The 24,329-nt window shown below is 40.8% G+C and overlaps 1 protein-coding gene across 5 annotated transcripts in view; it reads left to right on the top strand.

Moving 5' to 3' along the window:
• The window catches only part of cnsta (consortin, connexin sorting protein a), an 85,064-nt gene that overhangs the window by 54,660 nt on the left and 6,075 nt on the right, over window positions 1-24,329 (top strand). For 4 of the 5 annotated variants that reach the window (XM_034187891.1, XM_034187881.1, XM_034187919.1 and 1 more), the window contains 6 exons: window positions 4,802-4,888; window positions 5,641-5,719; window positions 15,054-15,075; window positions 15,226-15,292; window positions 22,506-22,996; window positions 23,505-23,669. In XM_034187891.1, coding sequence (XP_034043782.1) covers window positions 4,802-4,888; window positions 5,641-5,719; window positions 15,054-15,075; window positions 15,226-15,292; window positions 22,506-22,996; window positions 23,505-23,669 — 911 coding nt within the window. The remainder of the gene's footprint in view (window positions 1-4,801; window positions 4,889-5,640; window positions 5,720-15,053; window positions 15,076-15,225; window positions 15,293-22,505; window positions 22,997-23,504; window positions 23,670-24,329) is intronic. The other variant, XM_034187908.1, reaches the window with a different exon arrangement.

Below are 24,329 nucleotides of genomic sequence, written 5' to 3' on the forward strand. Positions count from 1 at the left end.
TCTCCTTGCTACACAGAAGCATCCAGCCTGTCCATTCCCTCAACCCAGTAGCACAGAGAATAAATAAATCCTTTTCTCACTTTCAAACTGTTGTCAGTGTGTTGTTGTCTTCTGGCTACTCACAACAATATAGTTTGGCCATAATAAACCCCGCAGACACTGACTACATACAGACAGGTTTAGCTTGCCAAGGAGCCCTGGTGGGCCAACATGAGCAGGGTATTAGAGAGGTTATGGGAACCCTCTGAACTCTGACCAAGCATGTTGTCAGGCTTGGAAGGCAGGTGTATGATATTTCTACTATTTTTGCTCGCCCCGCCCCAGAGAATCATCCATTACCAACCAACCATAGACACGTCTCCTCTGACACCAGCTTCTCCATCCTGGGAACCACACCTCTCACAGAGCCTTACAGTGGTAATCTGAGAGGGTGTAGAGCCTTTATGTTCCAGTGTTCCTGAATTTTCGATCAGCAACCATTTCTTTATATGGCCGATTGCTCAAAAATCACTTGGGGCTGCTACATCTCCATTCCCTTCTCCTGGAATCTGGAGGCCAACCAGGCTTTCATGGAACTAAAATGCCTTTTCACGACAGCCCCTGCACGTCTGCAGCCAGACCATGCTTGACAGTTCATTATAGAAGTGGATGCCTCAAATACCAGAATTGGTGCTGTCTTGTCTCAACACTCCTCTGATCAAGAACCACACTCGTGCCATTTTCTCATGTCGAGTCACTCTAGTTGAACAAAATTATGAAAGCAGAGAGTTGCACGCACTAAATCAGGCCTTAGAAGAGTGGCCTTAGAAGAGTGGAAGCATCATCTGTTAAGACTCAGCTGAGTCAGATATAATTTCTTGGAGTCATGCAGTTTACCAATAAGACCATTGTTTACCAATGAATCCATTGTTCTGTCTTGAAATTCTGAGAAGGACTTTGTCTCCAATAAATATACCATTTCTTTTTCCTCTTTCAGCCATTCCTGTTAGCAGTCACCACAACAGATCATCTGTCTCTATCTCACCCTGTCCTCTGCAGCTTGTGCTGTCACGCCAACCACCCGCATGTTCTCCCTTACCACATCCATAAACCTCCTTTTCGGCCTCCCTCTTCTCCTTCTGCTTGGTGTCTCCATGCTCAGCGTCCTCCTCCTTGTGTAACCTGGTCCTTCCTTTGCACTTCTCCAAAACACCTCAATATCGCCTCTCTGACTTTTTAATCTTATAGCTTTGCAGTCATTAGAATGAACTAGATCAGCGAGCACAGATACACGGGGTCCAAGTCCTACGCAGATTGCCTTTGGACCCCATCAGGGCGATATAACTCAGGGCAATGTGACATGTAGGGACGTGACCCGGCCACACAGTGAGAGCTTAACACCAAGTTTGGTGTTAAGAGAAGTAATTTTAGTTGAAACTGCTGGAGTTTTTCATCACATCCACTGAATCAGAAACTGCTCCCACCACGCACATCACCCACCGTGTACAGGTTAGAGGTCTGTTACACAGGACGGTGCCTGTTGTGCGTCTAATTGTATGGCTTAAAATGGCCAATTTACAGAGGGGCCACGAAAACACCTTTCTGAGTAACCACTTCAGCAGCCCTTGTGCGATGTTGTCTCTTGTGGAGTTGATGTGCTACAGGTGACGTGACATTTCCATGGAAATCTACCTCTTTTTTGACATACAGTAGTGTTCAGAATAATAGTAGTGCTATGTGACTAAAAAGATTAATCCAGGTTTTGAGTATATTTCTTATTGTTACATGGGAAACAAGGTACCAGTAGATTCAATAGATTCTCACAAATCCAACAAAACCAAGCATTCATGATATGCACACTCTTACGGCTATGAAATTGGGAAATAGTAGAAAAGGGCGTGTTCACAATAACAGTAGCATCTGCTGTTGACGCTACAAACTCAAAACTATGATGTTCAAACTGCTTTTTTAGCAATCCTGTGAATCACTAAACTAGTATTTAGTTGTATAACCACAGTTTTTCGTGATTCCTTCACATCTGTGAGGCATGGAGTCAACCAACTTGTGGCACCTTTCAGCTGTTATTCCACTCTAAGATTCTTTAACAACATTCCACAATTCATTCACATTTCTTGGTTTTGCTTCAGAAACAGCTTTTTTGATGTCACCCCACAAGTTCTCAATTGGATTTAGGTCCGGGGATTGGGCAGGCCACTCCAAAACATTAATTTTGTTGGTTTGGAACCAAGATTTTGCTCGTCTATTAGTGTGCTTGGGGTCATTGTCTTGTTGAAACACCCATTTCAAGGGCATGTCCTCTTCAGCATAAGGCAACATGACCTCTTCAAGTATTGTGACATATCCAAACTGATCCATGATACCTGGTATGCGATATATAGGCCCAACACCATAGTAGGAGAAACATGCCCATATCATGATGCTTGCACCACCATGCTTCACTGTCTTCACTGTGAACTGTGGCTTGAATTCAGAATTTGGGGGTCGTCTCACAAACTGTCTGCGGCCCTTGGACCCAAAAAGAACAGTTTTACTCTCATCAGTCCATAAAATATTCCTCCATTTCTCTTTAGGCCAGTTGATGTGTTCTTTGGCAAATTGTAACCTCTTCTGCACGTCTTTTATTTAACAGAGGGACTTTGCGGGGGATTCTTGCAAATAAATTAGCTTCACACAGGTGTTTTCTAACTGTCACAGCACTTACAAGTAACTCCAGACTGTCTTTGATCATTCTAGAGCTGATCAATGGGTGAGCCTTTGCCATTCTTGTTATTCCTCTATCCATTTTGATGGTTGTTTTCCATTTTCTTCCATGCGTCTCTGGTTTTTTGTCCATATTAAAGCATTGGAGATCATTGTAGATGAACAGCCTAGAATTTTTTGCACCTGCGTATACGTTTTCCCCTCTCCAATCAACTTTTTAATCAAACTACGCTGTTCTTCTGAACAATGTCTTGAACGTCCCATTTTCCTCAGCCATACTACTATTATTGTGAACACCCCCTTTTCTACTTCTTTTTTTTTTTTACTAATAGCCCAATTTCATAGCCGTAAGAGTGTGCATATCATGAATGCTTGGTCTTATTGGATTTGTGAGAATCTACTGAATCTACTGGTACCTTGTTTCCCATGTAACAATAAGAAACATACTCAAAACCTGGATTAATCATTTTAGTCACATAGCACTACTATTATTCTGAACACTACTGTATATGCTGGATTTTGAGTTTTTTGCTGTCATATTTCCTCACTGTTCGTGTCCACTCAGAGAGAGAGAGGAAATATTAAATGGTTATCTGCACTCTGTCAAAATATTAAAATTCAGATTCATATATGTTTAACCAAGTGTTCAATCAAATGTCAACCGTACTGGCAGAATGATTCTTTTTGTGGTACATAAGGCAGAGGAGATTATCATATTTGGGAAAATATTCAGTTCAAGTCCATTTGTTTGTACAATGCCAAATCACAATATAAGTCGCTCCAAGGCCCTTCACATGAATGAGGTCTAACCTTACCCACCTCCTGAGAAAGAACATTGGCGACAATGGAAAAACTCCCAAAGAAATTTGATTTAGAACAATCCCCAAGCAGACCAGACACAGTGGGGTGACCATCTGATGCGGCAATACTATCAGCGACAAAATACAAAGCACAACAAGCAGAAACAGAAATGGGGTACCAAAGAAGCCATAGATTCCAGTGCTTGCAATGACCAATGGCTCAAAGGACATCAAAATGGTGAAGAGCAGACTGAGTAAATGGGCTGCAAATGGCAAGTTAGTGATCAATGCCAGCTCTGTCATTTAAGTAACATTCCCGTTTTCATCCAGATGATGCTTCCTTATCCTTAATCATTGCCAATTTATGGATTTCCACAGTTCTCTTGTATATTTCACACATCACAGAAATGTATATAGAAAATAATACTCCTTCAAACTCACAGTTTGAATGATTTGAGTGAAATATTTAATGTAAAATCTACAACAGAAACGTTTATGCAAATTTTGGTGATATTTCGTTGACCTGGACCATAGTCAGTGGTTCACATTTTTGTCATTCCGTGGATATGATGGAAAAATTACATTTTTGTTTTCTTTGGGGTGAAAGTGGAGTGATGTAAGATTAAGGCAATTTAGGCTAATAAGCATTTTCGTAGCTCCACCTGCAGGCAAATACATAATTGTTGTTATATGAGTGACGAGCAGGTGTGTATCATCCCTCAAAATTTCACTTTTATAAGTTGAAGAGTGTGAGCCACAGCCACTTTTCTATTGTAAAAGCAAATAGGCCATACCGTACCCATGGAAATCACGCAAGAGCTGTCCCAAGATTATGCATGTCAAATTTTTGTGCAATTCTCTTCAGCCGATTTTGAGATACAAACTTTTCAGATTTGTGGCGTTCATCTCTGAAGCTTTAGACATGAGATTTCTGGGGTTCGTATTCATCAGTATTACCTTTGTGAAGATAGGACAACACTTGCTAGAACATGACAGGGTTTCCAGCCTGTGGTGGGAGATGCATAGAAGGACGAATGTGGTAGATAAAGAGCTGGTTCAGCTGTGTCATACATATACAGGCTTAGTTGATGAAAGAAAGCATTGAGCCATGTCAAAGGAGGACTGTGTTGTGGCTGTTCATGTCCATAAACATGAGACTGGATCCTTGGGCATTTCTGTTTTTTGTTCTCGGTCTCTGTTGGCACACTATTTGTGGAGAACAAAAACCCATCATCATGTAAATGATTCTGGTCTTGTGTATGTGAGATGTGAGCACTTGTTTTTCTTAACTTGGTGTTCAGACCAGCGAGCATTATTATGTATCCAGCTGGAAAGGATCTACCACCAGAGAATATTAGACAACTTGAATGCACTACAAGAACAGTGGGGTAAATATTGTATATTTTTGTTCCTTCTCTCTCTTGCATTGATGATACAGCAGCAGTACTGTAATTCATTGTTATAGTAATTATTGTAAAATAAGCAACAATAGGACTGTGTCTTAGCAACTATTGGGCCCCAATACAATATTGAATTGTTTTTAATTAATCAGATTGTACGTTTTGTCAATAACCTTCAAGAAAACTGTCTTAGAATGTATTTATACTGTATGTGTTGTTTACAGCAGGGCTTTGAACCGGAATTTTTTTTACAAACTCTTTGTTCAGAACAAAAATGGTATTTTAACGTTTCCGGTTTTGGGTTCCACCCCAAAATTGATGTTCCCAAACTGGTTAGGGGGACAAAAAAATCATTCCTGGATCTGTATGTGGCACTGTAAAGCCCCCACAAAATGCAGAAGACAATAGTGCATACTGGAGCAGGCAGCAGAAGCTAGAACTTTTCAAAATAAGACATTGACTAAAATGAAGCCTTTTAAGAGAAAGAGGGTGTGTTTTTAAAGAAGTCCGTTGATGTTTGTCTGGGTGTGTTTCCTAGGGGGAAAACACAGGACGGCAGCATTTTGTCCCAACAACAACCAAAATAATCCTAGCAAAATACCAAAAGTTTCTGTTTTTTGTTTTCCTTCCATGAACCGGTTCAAAGCCTTGGTTTATGGGAGAGTTCATCTTGTGTTCTGTCAGTTGTAGTATTGTCTTGATTATCTGTGTTTTTGTCATTCTATCTTGATCATTGTTAGAGAGTCACTGCAGGATGTCTTCCGAACTGACATCTCAACATCTGGACAATCTTACACACATCTGCCGGACCCATAATCGGTCAGTCTGTATGTGTAGGTTTTTACTGTCTGCTTGTTGTGGACGGAACTAGTATTTTGTCAAGTGTGTACTTAAAGGCTTCACATCACCCCAAATTTGTCTCAGAAACAGGAAGGACATACTGAATATGAACTTGAGTTTTACTGGCCATAGATGCCATGTGGTAGACTGGAGTTCTATCCAGGGTGTACCTTGCCTCTGGCCCTATGTCTACTTGGATAGGCTCCAGCTCCTGTGACCCATAAGCAAGTATAGAAAATGAATGAATGGTCATAGATTTTACACCAAAAAACACCTTGTGATTTGAACAGTAAATAGGTAAATATGCCTATAGTAATATATTTGCAGAAATTAAGGATTTGTTAAAATAGAAGACATTAAATTTCAGCTGCAGGTTGCTAAAAGGCACACAAGATTTCTTTGCTGTAGAATGTCTCTGTTCCACTCCACCCTGAAGTTATGACTTGTAATGCAACAGACAAGTTGTATAATGTACAGTTTGTCCAGTCATAGCCACATAAGTCTCACTTCGTCAGATTTACCTCCGTTTTTGAGTCCCACCTAATCTTTTATTATCCAGTACCACACAGGTGCATCTCAACAAATTAGAATAGCATGGATAGTAGTTCAATGTTTTTTGCAGTGATGTGTGGTGAGGTTGATGGCAGGTGAGACACTGACTTCATCACAATCAGATTCACAAACATATAAAGCCCACAGAGTAGCTTATTCAGCTTTGATTGGCAGCAGTTAACAGGTTATATTTAAAATCTCATATCAGCATTCTTTACACATACAACCTATAGCACACAAAAAAGCACATTTAATAAAAAAAAAAAAAAACATTATTTATGGTCTTACCTTTACTTATAAATGAAGCTCCTTCTGAACAAAAGTATCGATGACTTGCTTGTAGAAGTCTTCCTTATCTTCCTTCAGTTTTAAAAGTCTCTCTGTCTCAGTGGAGATCACTGCCAGGGACGAAAGTCGTCCTTCATCAGTCCTGTTCCAACTATGTTTGGAGCCTTTTCTGGCTTTGAGTGAGTAGTCGACCGCTCGTGTATGATGACAAAATTCTTCAGGTCACAATATCCCACCTGAGTCCAGTGACTGTCACAAGTTGAAAAAAGAAGGCAGTAAAAGCAGAAAAGGCAGTTTCTTGCTGGACATCCACACAGCCAGCCTTTACGCGTGCCCCACTCCGTCTGAAAAGAGTGGGTCTTCTGTACTGCAATCTGAAGCAAACCTTTTTGCTCTGGTATTGGTCTTCCTTTAATTATTACCTTCTGCTTTGATTGAAAGCCCAGTTTAGAAAATTGTTTTAGTTTGGATATGTAACACTCCATTCTTAAAGTAAAATAAATAACCGTGGCTCTTGATTTGCAGTTTGCTGTCACTTATTCTGCAGCTGAGGAGTTGCTGCAAGAAGAATCCCTGGGATCACTAGTGCCCCCTGCCATGGGGCAGGAAAACTGCATGCCTCACCTAGTGTCTTTTTGCAGCTGTTTTATTCTCGCTCAGCACACGAAACATGTTACACACATACAGTTCTTGACAAAAACATTGTACATTATGTACACCAGCTATGGAATTTAAGTTCATACATTTGACCTTTATAGTATAAATCACTGGATAAATATAACCATTTAGTATATGTTTTCATTTTACATTTTTCCTTCCATGATGACAGATAAGGCACAGCCTCACCTTCCTCCCCTGACCGCACATCACTGGTTTTTGGTCACTTATTTCAGAAAGTGAAAAATTTGTATGTTTGAGACTCATCCATCTGTCTATTTTCTGAACAACTTAGTTCAGTTAAGGGTCTTGGAGGAAACCCACACAAACACAGGGGAGAACATGCAAACTCCACACAGAAAGGACCAGGTCGGAAGTGAACCCAGAACCTACTCATTGTGAGACAGTAGTGCTAACCACGAAGACACTGTACTGCCCCTTTAAACATAAACGCAGACATGTTTTAAGCATTTTTTTTTTATTTAAATTTTCATAATTATGGCTTAAAACGCAAAAAAAAAAGAAAAAAAAATCATATCTCAAAATATTAGAATACAGTGAGGAAAATAAGGATTTGAACACCCTGCAATTTTGCAAGTTCTCCCACTTAGAAATCATGGAGGGGTCTGAAATTTTCATCTTAGGTGCATGTCCACTGTAAGAGACATAAACTAAAAAAAAAAATCTGGAAATCACAATGTATGATTTTTTTAAATAATTTATTTGTATGTTACTGCTGCAAATAAGTATTTGAACACCTGTGAAAATCAGTGTTAATATTTGGTACAGTAGCCTTTGTTTGCAGTTACAGAGGTCAAACATTTCCTGTAGTTTTTCACCAGGTTTGCACACACTGCAGCAGGGATTTTGGTCCACTCATCCATACAGATCTTCTCCAAATCTAATGTAATCTTTGTGACTGTGGTCCCAGCTCTCTTCAGGTCATTGACCAGGTGAGATCTTGCATGGAATCCCAGACCGAGAGAGATTGACAGTCATCTTGTCTTTCTTCCACTTTCTAGTAAATAATCATAACAGTTGTTGTCATCTACCAAGCTGCTTGCCTGTTGTCGTGTTGGCCCCATCCGAGCCTTGTGCAGGTCTACAGTTTTGTCCCTGGTGTCCTTAGACAGCTCTTTGGTCTTGGCAATGGTGGACAGGCTGGAGTGTGATTGATTGAGTGTGTGAACAGGTGTCTTTTATACAGGTAACAAGTTCAAACAGGTGCAATTAATACAGGTAAAGAGTGCAGAATAAGAGGGCTTCTTAAAGAAAAATTAACAGATCTGCGAGAGCCAGAATTCTTGCTCGTTGGTAGGTGTTCAAATACTTATTTGCAGCAGTAACATACAAATAAATTATTAAAAAAAATCATACATTGTGATTTCCAGATATTTTTTTTTTAGATTATGTCTCTCACAGTGAACATGCACCTAAGATGAAAATTTCAGACCCCTCCATGATTTCTAAGTGGGAGAACTTGCAAAATCGCAGGGTGTTCAAATACTTATTTTCCTCACTGTATTTCTTCAGATCAATCTAAAAAAGGATTTATAACAGAAATGTCAGACTTCTGAAAAGTATGTTCATTTATGCACTCAGTTCTTAAAATACTCGTAGAATAGAAACTTTGTCATTGCACATATATACATACAACAAAACTTGTCCTCTGTGGGCAGCCACAGTCCAGCGCCCGGGGACCAACTCCACATGTAGATACTACCTTGGTCAGGGGCAGATAAGGAGCAGACCCTAAATAAGCATGTTTTTCGATTGTGGGAGGAAACCGGAGTGCCGGAGGAAACCCACACAGACACGGGGAGAACAAGCAAACTTCACACAGAAAGGCCGGGAATTGATCCTACAACCGTCTTGCAGTGAGGTACCAGTGCTCACCACTGAGTCTGCGTGCCATTACCTTTGTAAAAAATTACTGCATCATTGTGGCCTGACATAGAGGCAATCAGCCTCTGGCAGTGTCGACGTGGTATGAAAGCCCAGGTTGCTGTGATTTTGACCTTGATTTACAAATGAAATGCAAAATTTACTTTAATCTAAAAATAGGACTTTGAACCACTGAGCAACGGTTCAGTTCTTTTTCTCCTTAACCCAGGTATGATACTTTTGACATCGTTCCTGGTTCAGGAGTGGCTTGACACTAAAAATGCAACATTTGTAGCCCATTTCCTGAACACGTCTGTTTGTGGTGGCTCCTGATGCACTGACTCCAGCCTCAGTCCACTCCTTCTGAAGCTCCCCCAGGTTCTTGAATTGGCTTTGCTTGACAATTGTCTCAAGGCTGTGGTCATCCCTGTTGCTTGTGCATCTTTTCCAACCACACTTTTCCCTTCCAGTCAGCGTTCCATGAATATGCTTTGGTGTGGCACTCTGTGAACAGCCACCCCTTTCAGCAATGACCTGTGCGTTACTCTCATTGTGGAGGGTGTCTGAGTGTCTTCTGGACAACTGTCAAAATAGCAGTGTTCCACATGATTGCGCTGGTGTCTGCTGAACCACACTAAGACATTCATGGTATTTATTCTGTATAATGAAATGCTGTAATATTTTGAGATACTTTTTTTTTTTTATCTGTAGGCAGTTATCAAAATATTGCCTACAGCTTTATAAAAGGATCTCAAAATGTAATAAAAATAAAATTACAAAAATGCTTGAAACTTTAGTTTACATTTAATAAGTCTGAAATAACTGACAAAAATTACTAAGCTTTTTCATGATATTCTAATGTTTTGAGACACACTGTATTTCTTAATGATTCATGAAAATATGATGTAAAATTCACCTGCATTGTCTCGGCCCACTAGCGGTAAATGGGTACCAGCTTTGGCTGAGGAAGTAATTTGCAGTGGACTGTTGTAGGTATAGGTGGTACACCAGTGTCTCAGTCATCACCAGTGTGACAGTGTGCCATGCTATAGATAGCCCAGTACTGTCTACAGTGTGCTAAATCAGTTTTTCCTTATAGTAATACCGAACCCGCACCAGGCCTGGAATATTTTTTATTGATGTCAATGAAAAATAATAATACAATAACATGCTTTTGTAGGGCAGTATGCATTTTCAGAGGCCCGACGTTCACGCCCAGTCGCCCAAAATGACAGCTATAACTCGGGTGAATAGCTGTCATTGCGGGCGACTGGCAGTGAACGGAGGGACGCAGAAAATGCATGCTGCACGACAACAGCATGTTATTTGCATTATTATCAGTTTTTACTGAGATACACAACACGTAACGCGTACATAAAAAGTTGGCTCACTTAACTTCTGCCGCCTGGCGCGCGCGCTGCTGTTGAAATTCAGCAGTGCGTCCTCATCAAACTGGCTGCTTTAGCTGCTGTTCATTGTCGACCTATCCATGAGAAAATCATCCGGAATATCCATATTGGGACCAAAACACACTTCTCGCCTTTTAATCTTTTCCTCTGCGGACAGTTTTTTTTTTCCCCCTCTGTGGACAGTTCTGCGCGCTATGACGTCATTTGTTTACGCACAGCGGGCAGGTATAGCCAGATACCGTCAACGTAAATCTACGATACCGGCCTAGCAACGCCCTGGTAAAGTGATAATAATGCCAAATATCCAATAAGTGGAAGACAGTGATCAGTTCGGTGCACCTCTGATTAACACTGTGAGACTGAGTCTGATGAGCAGAACTGGAGACAGAGGTGGGCTCTGTGAGCGTTAATCAGTTTTTCCTCCTGTTCTGAGCTGCAGACTCATTTAACCCTTAACGGTTGTTAATTAAACACAGCCACTGACTTTTTAAACATAAAAATGTGAAACAAAATCTTTGATTCCTGAAGTTTTTCCATCCAGATTTTAACTTTGAAGGTGCAGATTTGAAAATGAAAATAGTCCAGGTTAAACTTTTGTTTAAATAAGATTAAAGGGGTCTTGTATAGTAAGAAGCAAAACCAGTAATAATGTTACGGTTTGCATTTCAAACAGTCAAGATAGGGCCCAGGTACAAGAAAGCCAGGACACAAAGGGTTGAGTTCACAAAAATGAGTGCTTTATGTCTCCAAGGTGACAGAGAGAATACAGTTGTGACCATATAATCCAAAGTGACTCGACTCCAAAATAGACTGGGTGAAAAAAAGACTAACATGGGGTAAAAAAAAACAAAACACTAAGCAAAACATACAGCAGCATAAAGACACAAGATACCAGAGATTTGACAGGAGCAACAAACTGAGTGTAATCGACTGGCAAACAAACAGTGAGGAGGGCACGGCTTAAATAATGGCCCAGTCACACGGCACTTAACGAAGGGGAACGAAGCCCCAACGAAACAAGAAATCTGAGCTTTTGTTGACTTTTGTTTGCATCGTTTAACCTTCACACAGCTTCATTTCTGCAGCTGGCGCTTCGTCAGGATTTTTAAACTATTGAAAAATTTGAACGAAGGGCAACGAAAACATCAATTCATCCGTGTTTCGTTTTGCTCTCGTTCTTGACGTTTTTTTAATCATTTGTTTAGTTTTTGTAATGTTATTGTTTAATTTGACTTTGTTCGACCAGCTGAATGTTTTCATACAGTGCAGAAGCCGGTTTGTGAGCGCTGAGGCTGCTTCTGCATTCATGTACTGTCAGAAATTACAAGGCAAACTCAGCCTGTTTGCTTGGATTTTTTTTATCTGGGTGGGGATTCAGGTTCAATGGGCTCAGGCACCTTATATAAGCAATAATTAATCTTTTGTGTGGATACAATTAATTATTTTGCCACAAGCAACTGCTAAATTTGAAACAACAAAAAAGTTTATTTTCCAACGGTACTAGAACGCAGCGGTAGCGAGAGCAGCAGCTCCTGCGTGCGCTTATTATTTTTTATTAAATATAATAATATGAGTGTAGGAATGATAATCCAGTCCATCTGTACATGTGGCAACAGGTAGATGAATCAAAATGATTATATAAAGAGCTGTTCTGAAGGCAGAATTCATGTTGTGGATCAGCTGCAGCTGGTTGAAATAACTGCACGTGAGTCAATGTGCGTTCACACACACACTGATCAATTTACTGCTCTGATATATTCAATCATCTTTACACTTATATTTATTCCCCCTTTTGACAGTTTCTGTTATAAATCAATATATATGGCTTATTAACGTAATACGGTGATAGAGCAGTCACCACGTCACACCAGAGGTTTTTTTTGTTTTTTTTTTAAATTGGAGCAAGACGGAGCGTGCAGCATGTCGTCAGACAGTGTGGGTTCTGTACTTCGAGTGTTTGGTACGCAGAACAGAAAAGTTCTCTTCTAGTGGCTACTTTAAAAAAATGTGATGGATAGTGCAACTGTGTGGAGCGGCCATAGCACTGGTTTACCGGAAAATTAAGAAGGTGGAGGTGGCATTAATTGGCCCGTCCAGGCTGCCCCACATGATTGATTCGATTGGAAGGGCAGTGTCAGCTCAGTTGGCGGGTGTCAACCGCACGTTGGAATCCATCTTGGGGAGAATGGCTGCACTGGAAAACCACTTTGATCGTCAGTAAGACTACATCTCCTCTATTCAGATGTATTTGGGAGCCACTCTGAAGTTTCAGACTGTGGAATTTGCCAAGCGTCTGTTAATCTGGATATCTATTTGGTTTCCAAACACCAGCTGTCCTTCAAGGCCGCTGGGATAAAATCCTCCCCCCGAAGAACACTCCTGATAGCCTCGCTCCTCGTCTCCCCCGCCTCTTTGTCTTCCCCTCCCTCCCTCCCTTCCCAGTCCTGAGATGTTGACTGTGGGACCTTGAGACTCTGGTGGACTGATTCAGGACTGGGATCCCTCCCCAGGATGGACAGATAAGGTCTGTCGATGGCGCCTCAAGGGCGGCCTGTTGTCTGTCGTCTGTTGTGATTGTTTTTTGTTTTTGTTATGACTGTTTTTCTGTGCTATGGGTTTTTTTGCTCTCCAGTGGTGCTGCGGGAGTTCAACGCAGCAGCAATGGAGGTTTTTCTTTTCCCAATTCTTTCCTTGTGTGTGCTTTTATATGTGTTCATGTACCGGACCGGCTTATGTGTGTTGTTGTTTGTTAAGTGTGTCATGAGGCCAGTCAAGGTTTGCTCAGCCCTGCTCGTGACCTAGGGCAGGGATATACGTGGTCTGTTATAAAACTATCCGACCTTTTTATTTTTTGCAAAAACCATATGGATTTGAATCACGTGTGATTGCATCAGCCAAGCTTGAACCTTCGTGCGCATGCATGAGTTTTTTCACGCCTGTCGGTTGCGTCATTCACCTGTGAGCAGGCTTTGTGTGAGCAGTGGTCCGCCCCTCTCGTCGGATTTTTATTGCGAATAAATGTCTGAGCGATTTGGAGCTTTGCTGCATCAAATTTTTCCAGAAACTGTGAGAGACCTCCAGGTGGACACCATTCGGAAAATTCACATGGCTTTCAGGGACGATTTTATGGGGATTACACAGATTAAGGAGTGCTCCGGCCGGTTTAAAGACCGCCCACAGCATCTGAGAGCGTGGCACACTCCGAGCGGCGATCGACAGGCTGACACCCCGCTGAAACAACCAGATCATTTCCAACGTGAAGGCTTTGTTGATCCGGGACGTCGTCTAACTTCCACAAAAATGGCAGAAGACGTGGACATCAAGACTTTTTCGGCACATTCCACTGTTACAGGAGTTTTTTCATGGAAAGAGAAGTGGAGGGATGAGCCACTGTGCCACTCATGGCGCGGGACAAAAGCACCTCTGTGTTGGTCTCACAGGACGGCTTTCAGATGGCTTACAGACGGCTTTTGGTGGCTTTTCAGTCGTGTGACTATCCGAGAAATTGTGCATGAGCTGGACATGCCAGAACATGTCCTGTGAGGCTTCATCACGGCGTTGCTTTGCGCCATGCGGCTCCACCGCAACGTGCGGAATTCCTCTGCACGTCTGTCTCAATGTGCCGAAAAAGTGCAGATGTCCACATCTTCTGCAATTCCTGTGGAAGTCAGACGACGTCCCGGATCAACACAGCGTCCAGTGTGGAAATGAAAGGCACATTTCACTGTTACAGGAGTTTTTGTCATGGAAAGAGGAGCGGAAGAATTCCGCGCGTCGCGGTGGAGCCGCATGGCGCAAAGCAACGCCGTGATGAAGCCTCACAGGACATGTTGTGGCATGTCCAGCTCATGCACAATTTCTTGGATAGTCACACGACTGAAAAGCCACCGAAAGCCGTCTGAAAGCCGTCCTGTGAGACCAACACGGAGGGACTGTGTAAATGGCTGTATTTTTAAACAAATCATACAATACTGCTGTGAAACCCCTTTAATTAAAGCTGAAGGTCTACACTACATTGACTGTTTCATTCCAGCTACATTGTGTTGCTGCACAGACAGTTTAAAAATAAAAATGAAAATCTGTCACTGTGTAATAATGACCTATGGACCTGTCTCTGAAGCCATCGTTGCATTTTTCAATATTTATTTAGTAGTCCTCAGAGTACTCTACCTGCCAGATGTAAACACTATTGTGTCATAGCCACCTTCACATAATCAACGTATCCACATAGATGAAAGTGTGTGTTTGTGCGACTGTTTGCACTACAGGAGTTTCACAGTGATCGTTTTAACACACGGTATATTGCTGCTGCTGCACTTTTAGACATTCGAGCCATTACACTGATTAGGTTTCTCATACACACACACACGCACACTGTAATAGCCAGGGAAATGTGTCTGGGCTAATAATAGTTTGTCAACGTAGAGGAGGAGCACTCGTCACCATCTTGTTGATTATCTCTTTGACTCTTTCTTCTTTCTTTTTCTTCATGTTTCTGTCTTTTATCTCTGTTTTTGTGTTAGACCAAGAGCCGGAAATGCTATGGTAAGATAACTTTCAGTTTTACTGTGTGCTAATCAGAATGTATTGCATGTAAACATTATGATTATTTATTCAAAACATCAGCACAGATCTTTGGTACATGTGTTGCCAGGAGTATAATTAGAATTCATATATGTTTGTGCATGTCTGCAGTGTGCATCTCTGGATTTTTTGAGGCCTACTTCAGAGGAAGGGGGTGTAGTTTCTTCATGTAGTTCTGGTGAGTTTGTGTGCACTGCTAGAGATTTTTATTTTGTTGTATTCCCTTATAATGCAGTAAAAAAGTTTTTAAAATTCAGACTGAACTTTGCTTTGCCTGGTATTAACCCCTTAACACCTATTGTTGCATATATGCTACAATATTTGACTCAAATATGCAACATACCAAATTGACCAGTATGCCTGTTGTCGCATATTTGCAACATACCAGTATTATTTTTATAACATTATAACATAAATTATTACCAAAATACCAAAATTACTATTTATTTTTTGTGCAAAAGTGAAATTAATAATCTCAACATTATTTACCATCTACTTAAAGGCAAAAACACACAAAACATTTTTTTATATACAGCTATATAAATTCAGGCGTTAAGGGGTTAAAACAAACAGTAAAATGGATATAAACCACTAATTTCATGGAAAATGAAACTTGTAGAAGGCTTTGAGAAGTTGTTGGCAGTATTAAATAAAGCACAGAGCCATTATTTATTCCAGCAATGATACATTTTTTAAGTAATCATGGAGAGATTATATTTCCCAGCTGGCTTGGGAATGCCTTGAGATCCTCCGAGAAGAGTTACATGACTTGGCCGAGGATAGGGAAGCATGGGATGAGCTGCTTGCTCTGCTGCCACTGCAACCCGGACCCGGATCAGTGGCTGAAAATGAATGAATGTTCTCATATTCTATTTTTCATGTACTATGGGATAGCTCTTCAATGTCATGTTTCTGTCCTGTTTGGGTTCCGGTCTTATTTGTCCCCTTTACTTTTCCCTCAGTTTAGTGCGGTCTTGATTTTGTTTTTATTTTTTGCTGCTTGATTATTCTCATTCTTGTCTGTTTCTGATTATTCATGTTTATGTATTATTCTGTGTTCCTGGTCTTGGTTCTCTCATGTATTGCAATGTTCAGTTTAGTCATTTGTTGCTTTTCTTTCTGTCACTAGTTTCATTCTTGGTTATCTTTTAGTTTATTAGTCGTGTACGTATTGGTTTAGCTTTTCACATTCTTTACATTATACTTTAGTCTCAGGTTTTGCTTATTGTTTATCTTCAGTGTTTCATATCTGATTAGGTTCTGTTTGTGATTTATTGTATTCTTAGTTTTAGTTATTTTGTATTGTCATTGTATTTATTTCTAAACTTTATTCAGTGTCAGTTCTGTTCCAGTTGTGTTTATTATTATTGATCTCCTGGTTCTCCACTTTGATTAGTCACATTATCTCCTAGTTTTTTCCCCTTTTGTTTTGCTCACTTTTATTATTGTCTGCCTTAAGCACATCTCGTTTTTCTCCGCTAATTTTCCAGTCACTTAGTTCTTTTGATTCGTCTGCCTTGCGTTTTCCTCCCTCACTCTCTTGCACCTGTTCCTCATCTGTCAGCCACGCCCCCCTTTCCATATCCTTCGTCCTCACGTGCACCTTGTTTTCCTGTCACCATCTTCCTTATTTAAACTGTCAGTTCACTCCCTCACTGCTTGCTTGTCGATGATGTTCATCGCTTTCCTGCACTTCCTCTCGTCCAGTTTTTGCCCTAGCCATGTTTTGATACTGCTCTGTTTACCAGATCCTGTTTGTGCCTCAGCTCTGAAAACCCAGTTTGCTCGTGTACTGACCCTGCTTGTTTTTTGACCACGCCCTCTGTCTCGCCCTTGCCTGGTACTTTTGCTCCGTGGACTGCCTTCCTGTTACCGAACCCCTGCCTGTAATAAAGACCAGTATTTTTACTCATACGTCCAGTTTGAGAGCCTGCATTTGTGTACAGCCTCTGTCTGTGCTTCGCATTCACTCAGTCTGACATTCAATAAGAAAATTTGTTTTAAAAAGTCAGTTTTTTCAACAAATGAACAAGGGAAATTAAGCTAAACTGGAATTGTCAGAGTAGGTAAATACCTGTGCACATTTGTGAGTTTAAAGAAGGCGGGTGTTAGTTTAACCTACTTCACTCTGTATCACAATGTCCAGCTTTTGGCACATACATTTGGAATGCAGCTGGAATGTATTTAATGTCAAATTTCTTCAACTACACATTATTCACATTTGCAGTACTTTATGCTCAATTGCTCTGCTCTGGTCATAGTCTGTATACCAGACAAACCCTCCATGTGATCCATATCTTTCTCGCAGAGCAGTTTTGAGGGTCAGTTATTGTGGCTCTGTAGGTCACCATGCTGGCAGTGCAAAGAGGCAAGTAGGCAAAGAGGTGTAGTGTAGGCGAGACCAGTGTGACCTGGGTCGTGTAAATGAAGACTGAACAGGTCCCCAAACTCAAGTTCCTAAACAAGCAACACTATCGCTAACAGGCTAACTTTGATTCAGGTGTTTATTTTTGTGGACATGGTGGTTTTAATAAAAGGGGCTGCTTGTGTGCAAGTGGCTGGTTTATTGTCTTTGATACTGAAAATAGGTTTATTCCATATGACATTGGTCTGTGTGTCAGTCCAGTTTGTTTAGGACAGTGATCGAGAGGTCATAAAAATAAAAATGTCTTGGATTTTCAGTTTTGTAATACATTTTTAAAATTACCTAAATATGTTTGATTACTTTTAAAAGGTAATCAGAAGTAGCCTAGTAATTTGTCTGACCTATGAGGGTACTTCAAAAAGTTCTCAGCCTCACGTAGCAAAATGCCACACGATAATGATTATTCTTGCATTATTTTTCAACACAGTCTCGCTTAAAGTGCGTATCACTAGTAAATAAAATGCCAAATGAGCTGACTATTCTAAATAAATAAAGAATTATGAAAATATTAATATATTGTGTTTTATTTTTGGTGCCATGTGTTGTGAGAAATTAAGTCATAAACATAGGACAATTTGCCTGATTTCACCTGCTGCTGATAAACACTCAGAAACACCAAGTTGTGAGGAATGTGTACTTTGGTGACATCATATAGGATAACTCCCCCTCCAGGCCCTCTATTGAGATGAATGGGAAAAATTGATTTTTTTTTTCAGTGTGAAATCAGTGTTTTTTGTGGACTTTGACAGTGAATATGTTAAAATGGTTACATTGTGTGTTTTGTGAGGATGTAGTCACATGACTAGTGTTTCTTATTTTGTGGACTTAGGTGGACAGATTTTCCAAAGATAAAATTTTGAGGAGGAAAGTGAGAGGTTTTTGTTTTTTATAGTGCATCTCAGACAAACAGCAGAAGTGAAGCCCAGCACTGAGTGAGAATGGTCTTCAAAACATGGATCTAACCACAGATTTGATCTTTTCCTTTTGTGTGGCCAGGAGAAAATTCTTAAAGCGTGTTTCTTCTCCCAAAATGATTGATTGGAGTGAGATATGCACTTTAACTTCAGTGTACTTGGCCCACTGTTGTACAAGCAACAAGAAGGTCACATCTTGAGGCTCCAGTTTCGGGGTCAGGCCAAGAACTTTTTAAGCACCCTCATATTAGCCTGTCAGATTATTTGCCATATTAGGGTTAGCCTGATACCTTAAGAGGTTGGCCTTGTGGGTAATGTATGCATAAAGCCCACTCTGTGTTATTGGAAATGAAGTGTTCTTAAGCTCCTCCTCTGTCAGCAGTGTATGCATTGGTTCGTGGGTTTTTTTATTTTTATGAAAGGGACTGGCCCAGGTGATATAGTGTCTATGACTGAAGCCCATGTCCAGCCTGCAGCGGCCATGGGGTCCATCACACACTTGTTTTTTGTACTGCGAATTAACGGTGTTGTTGCAAGCGCCACTGCGCCACGGGCTGTTAACGACCAGCCGTAAATATCTCGTCTCTGTTGTTTTTATGCCAAATAGCAATATAGAAAAATGGCTAACAGGATTTTGGACCATAAAGACGACTTGCGAGTTAGAGAAATCAACTTTACAATGAAGAATTGTTTCAGGTGGGATTGGCTCCATCGTGTTGTGCAAACCAAGTTAGCGGGAAGCAAGGAGACTGTCGACTGTATCCTCGGCGAATGTTTTCTCAAGATCGATGTGTCTGGAAAAGTGTTGTGCATTTTCTGCCAGGATTTCATTAGTTACGCTTCATGTGGCATTAAAGTATTGGAAAATCATTGCAGTAGCAGTAAACATTGTAAAGTTATAAAGACCAGACGGACGAACTACATACTGCCCGGTTCTAGCAAATCCTTGACAACTTTGTATGCTGTCCATCTGCTTTTGAAAGATGTAAAGACAAAACCAGAGGTGGCTAAACCGATTGTATCTGTAGACGACAGGTTGCAAAATTTAGAAGTAAGTAGACTGAAGTATATTTATGTAGTACAGGTGAAGGACAGTGGCCGTGCATTACATTACAGGTATGAGTAGTTTCTGTTACTTTATGTTGAAAACATATATTAGTAAATTATTGTGAGAATGCTACTAGAGGAGTGGTTTTGAAGAAGGAAAATTGTTTTTGTTTTTTTTTTCACCAAAATGAGTGCTGCGCTCACAGAAGTTTACTGTCTGGAACAGCCCCAGATTGCATCTCAGAGTTTCTAGAATTCAAAAATGTCATGAGGGGTGTTAACCCCCAAAACGTGAATCAGCTGCAAATCATGACTTATCCACAAACCGTTAATTGTAAAACGTGAATATTGAAACAGTATCTACCAAAATGTGAATGCAGGTCTCACAAACTGAATAACATTCATTTTATATATATATATAATAAACATTCATTATTTATACAAATAATGAATGTTTGAGTTCAATGGTATGAATATTTCATGAGGTGAAAGCTGGAACATACCATTCAACTTTGCTTCGCCTCGTTGAATGGTATGTTCCACCTTTCACCAAATTAAATATTCGTATCATTGAAAGAATGTAAAAACATTCATTATTTGTTTTAGATAACGGCTAAAATAGATCATTGTCATTTGATATTTTTATAAACAACAGAAAAGGGACTTACATTTTGTTGTGCCACTATGACGTGTAGTCCGGTGATGCTGTGCACTGACTTTGGACTACTTTAAAAAAAAAAAAAAAAAGACTGTGTATTTCCTCAGTCCAGCAAAAAATCACATCAGCGTTTCAATCAAGTCATCACGTCGCTGTCCCACGCGCACACGCGCAGCCGGCTGGGTCCAGCCGTGTACCTCCTCAGTGCAGCGAAAAAAAAAATCACGTCAGAAATGAGTCCAGGTTTTCTTTCTCTTCCTGCTAACAGACAGCACAGTGGATTTGTTTTGTGTGTGTGTGTTAGCAGTCACACACAAAGAATTAGCAGTGTCAGATCAAATTATGTCTCAAGAGAGTCGTGTCCCCCGCGCGCGCGCACACATGCAACCTGGTTGGCGCTTGTGCGTGTGAACAGCAAAATAAGACTTTATACGTCCTCAGTGCAGCAAAAAAAAAAGTCACATCAGAAATGAGTCCAGCTTTTGTTCCTTCTTCCTTCTAGCAACCTCCAGGCAGCACAGTGGATTGGTTTTGTGTGTGTGCACGAGCATGTGTGCGTGATGTGCGCGCGCGCGATCCCATGTGTGCACATGCACGAGGACGTGCACACTTAAATGGTAAATGGACTGCATTTATATAACGCTTTTCCATCTGATTCAGATGCTCAAAGCGCTTTGCATGTGCGCATGACAGTGCAATGGTACCAAACGTATGGAACCACATTTGCACTCTAAATGGAACCAAGCCACACTCTGAATGTAATGCAATACAAATGGGATGAATCAAATGACAAGAATCCACTCAGCCATATATATATGGCTGATTATATATATATATATATATATATATATATATATATATATATATATATATATATATATACTCAACAAAAATATAAACGCAACACTTTTGGTTTTGCTCCCATTTTGTATGAGATGAACTCAAAGATCTAAAACTTTTTCCACATACACAATATCACCATTTCCCTCAAATATTGTTCACAAACCAGTCTAAATCTGTGATAGTGAGCACTTCTCCTTTGCTGAGATAATCCATCCCACCTCACAGGTGTGCCATATCAAGATGCTGATTAGACACCATGATTAGTGCACAGGTGTGCCTTAGACTGCCCACAATGAAAGGCCACTCTGAAAGGTGCAGTTTTGTTTTATTGGGGGGGATACCAGTCAGTATCTGGTGTGACCACCATTTGCCTCATGCAGTGCAACACATCTCCTTCGCATCATCCGTGAAGAGAACACCTCTCCAACGTGCCAAACGCCAGCGAATGTGAGCATTTGCCCACTCAAGTCGGTTACGACGACGAACTGGAGTCAGGTCAAGACCCCGATGAGGACGACGAGCATGCAGATGAGCTTCCCTGAGACGGTTTCTGACAGTTTGTGCAGAAATTCTTTGGTTATGCAAACCGATTGTTTCAGCAGCTGTCCGAGTGGCTGGTCTCAGACGATCTTGGAGGTAAACATGCTGGATGTGGAGGTCCTGGGCTGGTGTGGTTACACGTGGTCTGCGGTTGTGAGGCCGGTTGGATGTACTGCCAAATTCTCTGAAACGACTTTGGAGACGGCTTATGGTAGAGACATGAACATTCAATACACGAGCAACAGCTCTGGTTGACATTCCTGCTGTCAGCATGCCAACTGCATGCTCCCTCAAATCTTGCGACATCTGTGGCATTGTGCTGTGTGATAAAACTGCACCTTTCAGAGTGGCCTTTTATTGTGGGCAGTCTAAGGCACACCTGTGCACTAATCATGGTGTCTAATCAGCATCTTGATATGGCACACCTGTGAGGTGTGATGGATTATCTCAGCAAAGGAGAAGTGCTCACTATCACAGATTTAGACTGGTTTGTGAACAATATTTGAGAGAAATGGTGATGTGTATGTGGAAAAAGTTTTAGATCTTTGAGTTCATCTCATACAAAATGGGAGCAAAACCAAAAGTGTTGCTTTTATATTTTTGTTGAGTGTATATATATATACATATATATACATATATATATATATATATACATATATATATATATACATAAAATGAATGATATTCACGTTTTGGGAGATATTTTTCCAGTATTCACGTTTTGCAATTAACGGTTTGTGGATAATTCTTGGGGGTTAACAGGTGGCATGTCCACAGACCCCCCTCCCCCCTAGTAATTTTGGGTTCCAGTTTTTTTTTTGTTTTAAAATGAGAGCAACTTTATCCTGGAAATTATTTTGCCAGAATACTGAAACAGTGAACAACTTAACCATTTTCAACCCTGCAGGTTATGAGTTTAACATCCAAATCAATCCCACTCTTCTTCTCTGTTTTTTTCATCTAGCCCATCAGGTGGAAACAGGGATGGAGGAGAGAGCTGACGACTCCTCTCTTTCTCAGATTAGGCGACTAGCAACACCCCCTCTTCATTCAGAAGACTGTAAAGAGGACATGGATGAAGAGGGGAATGAGGTTGTAGGAGGGGTCACTGACACCATTTCAGTCACAGGGAGGGGACTACACCCCTCTACAGTTGGGGAAATGGTTCAGTCCAAGCCCGCAGATCAGCAGGGAGAAGCGTTAAGCCCGGCACAGAAAAAGGAGGCAAAACAGGAAGACAAGGAGAAAGATGTAGAGGAGGCAGCAGAACCTTCAAGGATGGAGAATGAGGGAGATGAAGAGGAGCAAAAGGAAGGGGAGACTCGTCTTTTTCACAGAGCTCTCCCAGAGGAGCCTGTGCTCAGTGGGGCAGAGATGTTCTCACTACAACTGCAACAAGAAGTTCTGTCTGAGGAGAAGGTTCAGGAGGAGACCCGGACTTCTCACAAGAGCCAGGTACTACAATATCAGGCTGCCGATCCAGGATGAGTGGAAGATATTATATACCACAAAATGAGTGTGATCATTCGCAGCATTACAACAGCTAAAAGTAAAACAAAACCCAATTTAAAACTACTTTGTGAGTGTCTGGGTTATACGTATGCTTTGACAGAAGATGCTTACTGCAGTTATGTAGGACCATACATTTATGTAACACCTTTCGAGCACCAATGGTTTCAAATGTGTTTTTATTCATTTGATGAAGTCGGAGTTGCTGTCGATGCTGCCTTCTTTTTGTTTTCTCAGGATTGATGGTCATGTGACCTGCCTAGTTCCTCATTTGAAGCTTTATAAATTATTGCTATAATTGCTGGAATTATTAATTGTCTTGCTTGCAGACCTTGTGAAGGCTTTAATCTTTTAAGTTTCAACATTTACAAGTATTTAGTAAAGTATAATAATAATAAATAAACAGTGATGCTTCATTTGATTTATATTGATTCCTGTGTTGTTTATTCTTGAGGAGAGTGATGAAACTGGCCTGCAGGAGGTCCACCTTTCTCAGGAGTGTTACATGGAGCTGCGTGGTGTGTGTGAGGAGGAGGACTACTATGAGTTAGAGCAAGCTGACCTCATCAGAGAAGCTGCCTTACTGGATGACCTGGCTAAACTCATCACAGTCGAAGAGGTGTGTGTGTAATCTGTTCTGTGGGTGTGAGAGAGTGAGTGACTATTATGCACCAATTATATCATACAGAGAGCCCTACGATAGACTGGCGTCCTGTCCAGGGTGCACCCTGCCTCATGCCCTATGACTGCTAGGATAAGCTCCAGCTTTCCATGACCCTTGATTGGAATAAGAGTACAGGAAATGAATATCATACAGAGAATTTCAGCATCCATCTGGCAAGAGTTGCTATTATTGCTGCAGTGTGGATTTTAGCTTGATTTACTTTTCAAATCTGCAGCAGGTATGTAGAGAAAGAAAATTTTATCAACAGTCACAGAGAGCTCAAGAAGAGCTGTAGCTCCAGAGAGACGTGTTGTCCAGTGAGCAGAAATGGAAGCGGTTAACGGTGCCCAGATAAATGGACTGTTTTTATCAAACACAGGATGTTGGATAGACGTGGAGCCCTTTAAGTACTGCTACTTGGAACTGTGTTGTAAATTAGATTCCCTGAATTGTATACTGGCAAAAGATGAGGTGAAGGTGCATTTCAGTGAAGATGTGAAGCTGACCTGTTAGCAATGGCATCAAACTTCATGAGTCACAAATTTATTTTTAGTTACCGCAGTAATTCCAGAAAATAACTTTCAGACCGATTTTGTGCTGTTTGATTCAGTTTAC

Source organism: Thalassophryne amazonica, chromosome 2 (genome assembly GCF_902500255.1).
Source record: "Thalassophryne amazonica chromosome 2, fThaAma1.1, whole genome shotgun sequence".
Taxonomy (NCBI): domain Eukaryota; kingdom Metazoa; phylum Chordata; class Actinopteri; order Batrachoidiformes; family Batrachoididae; genus Thalassophryne; species Thalassophryne amazonica.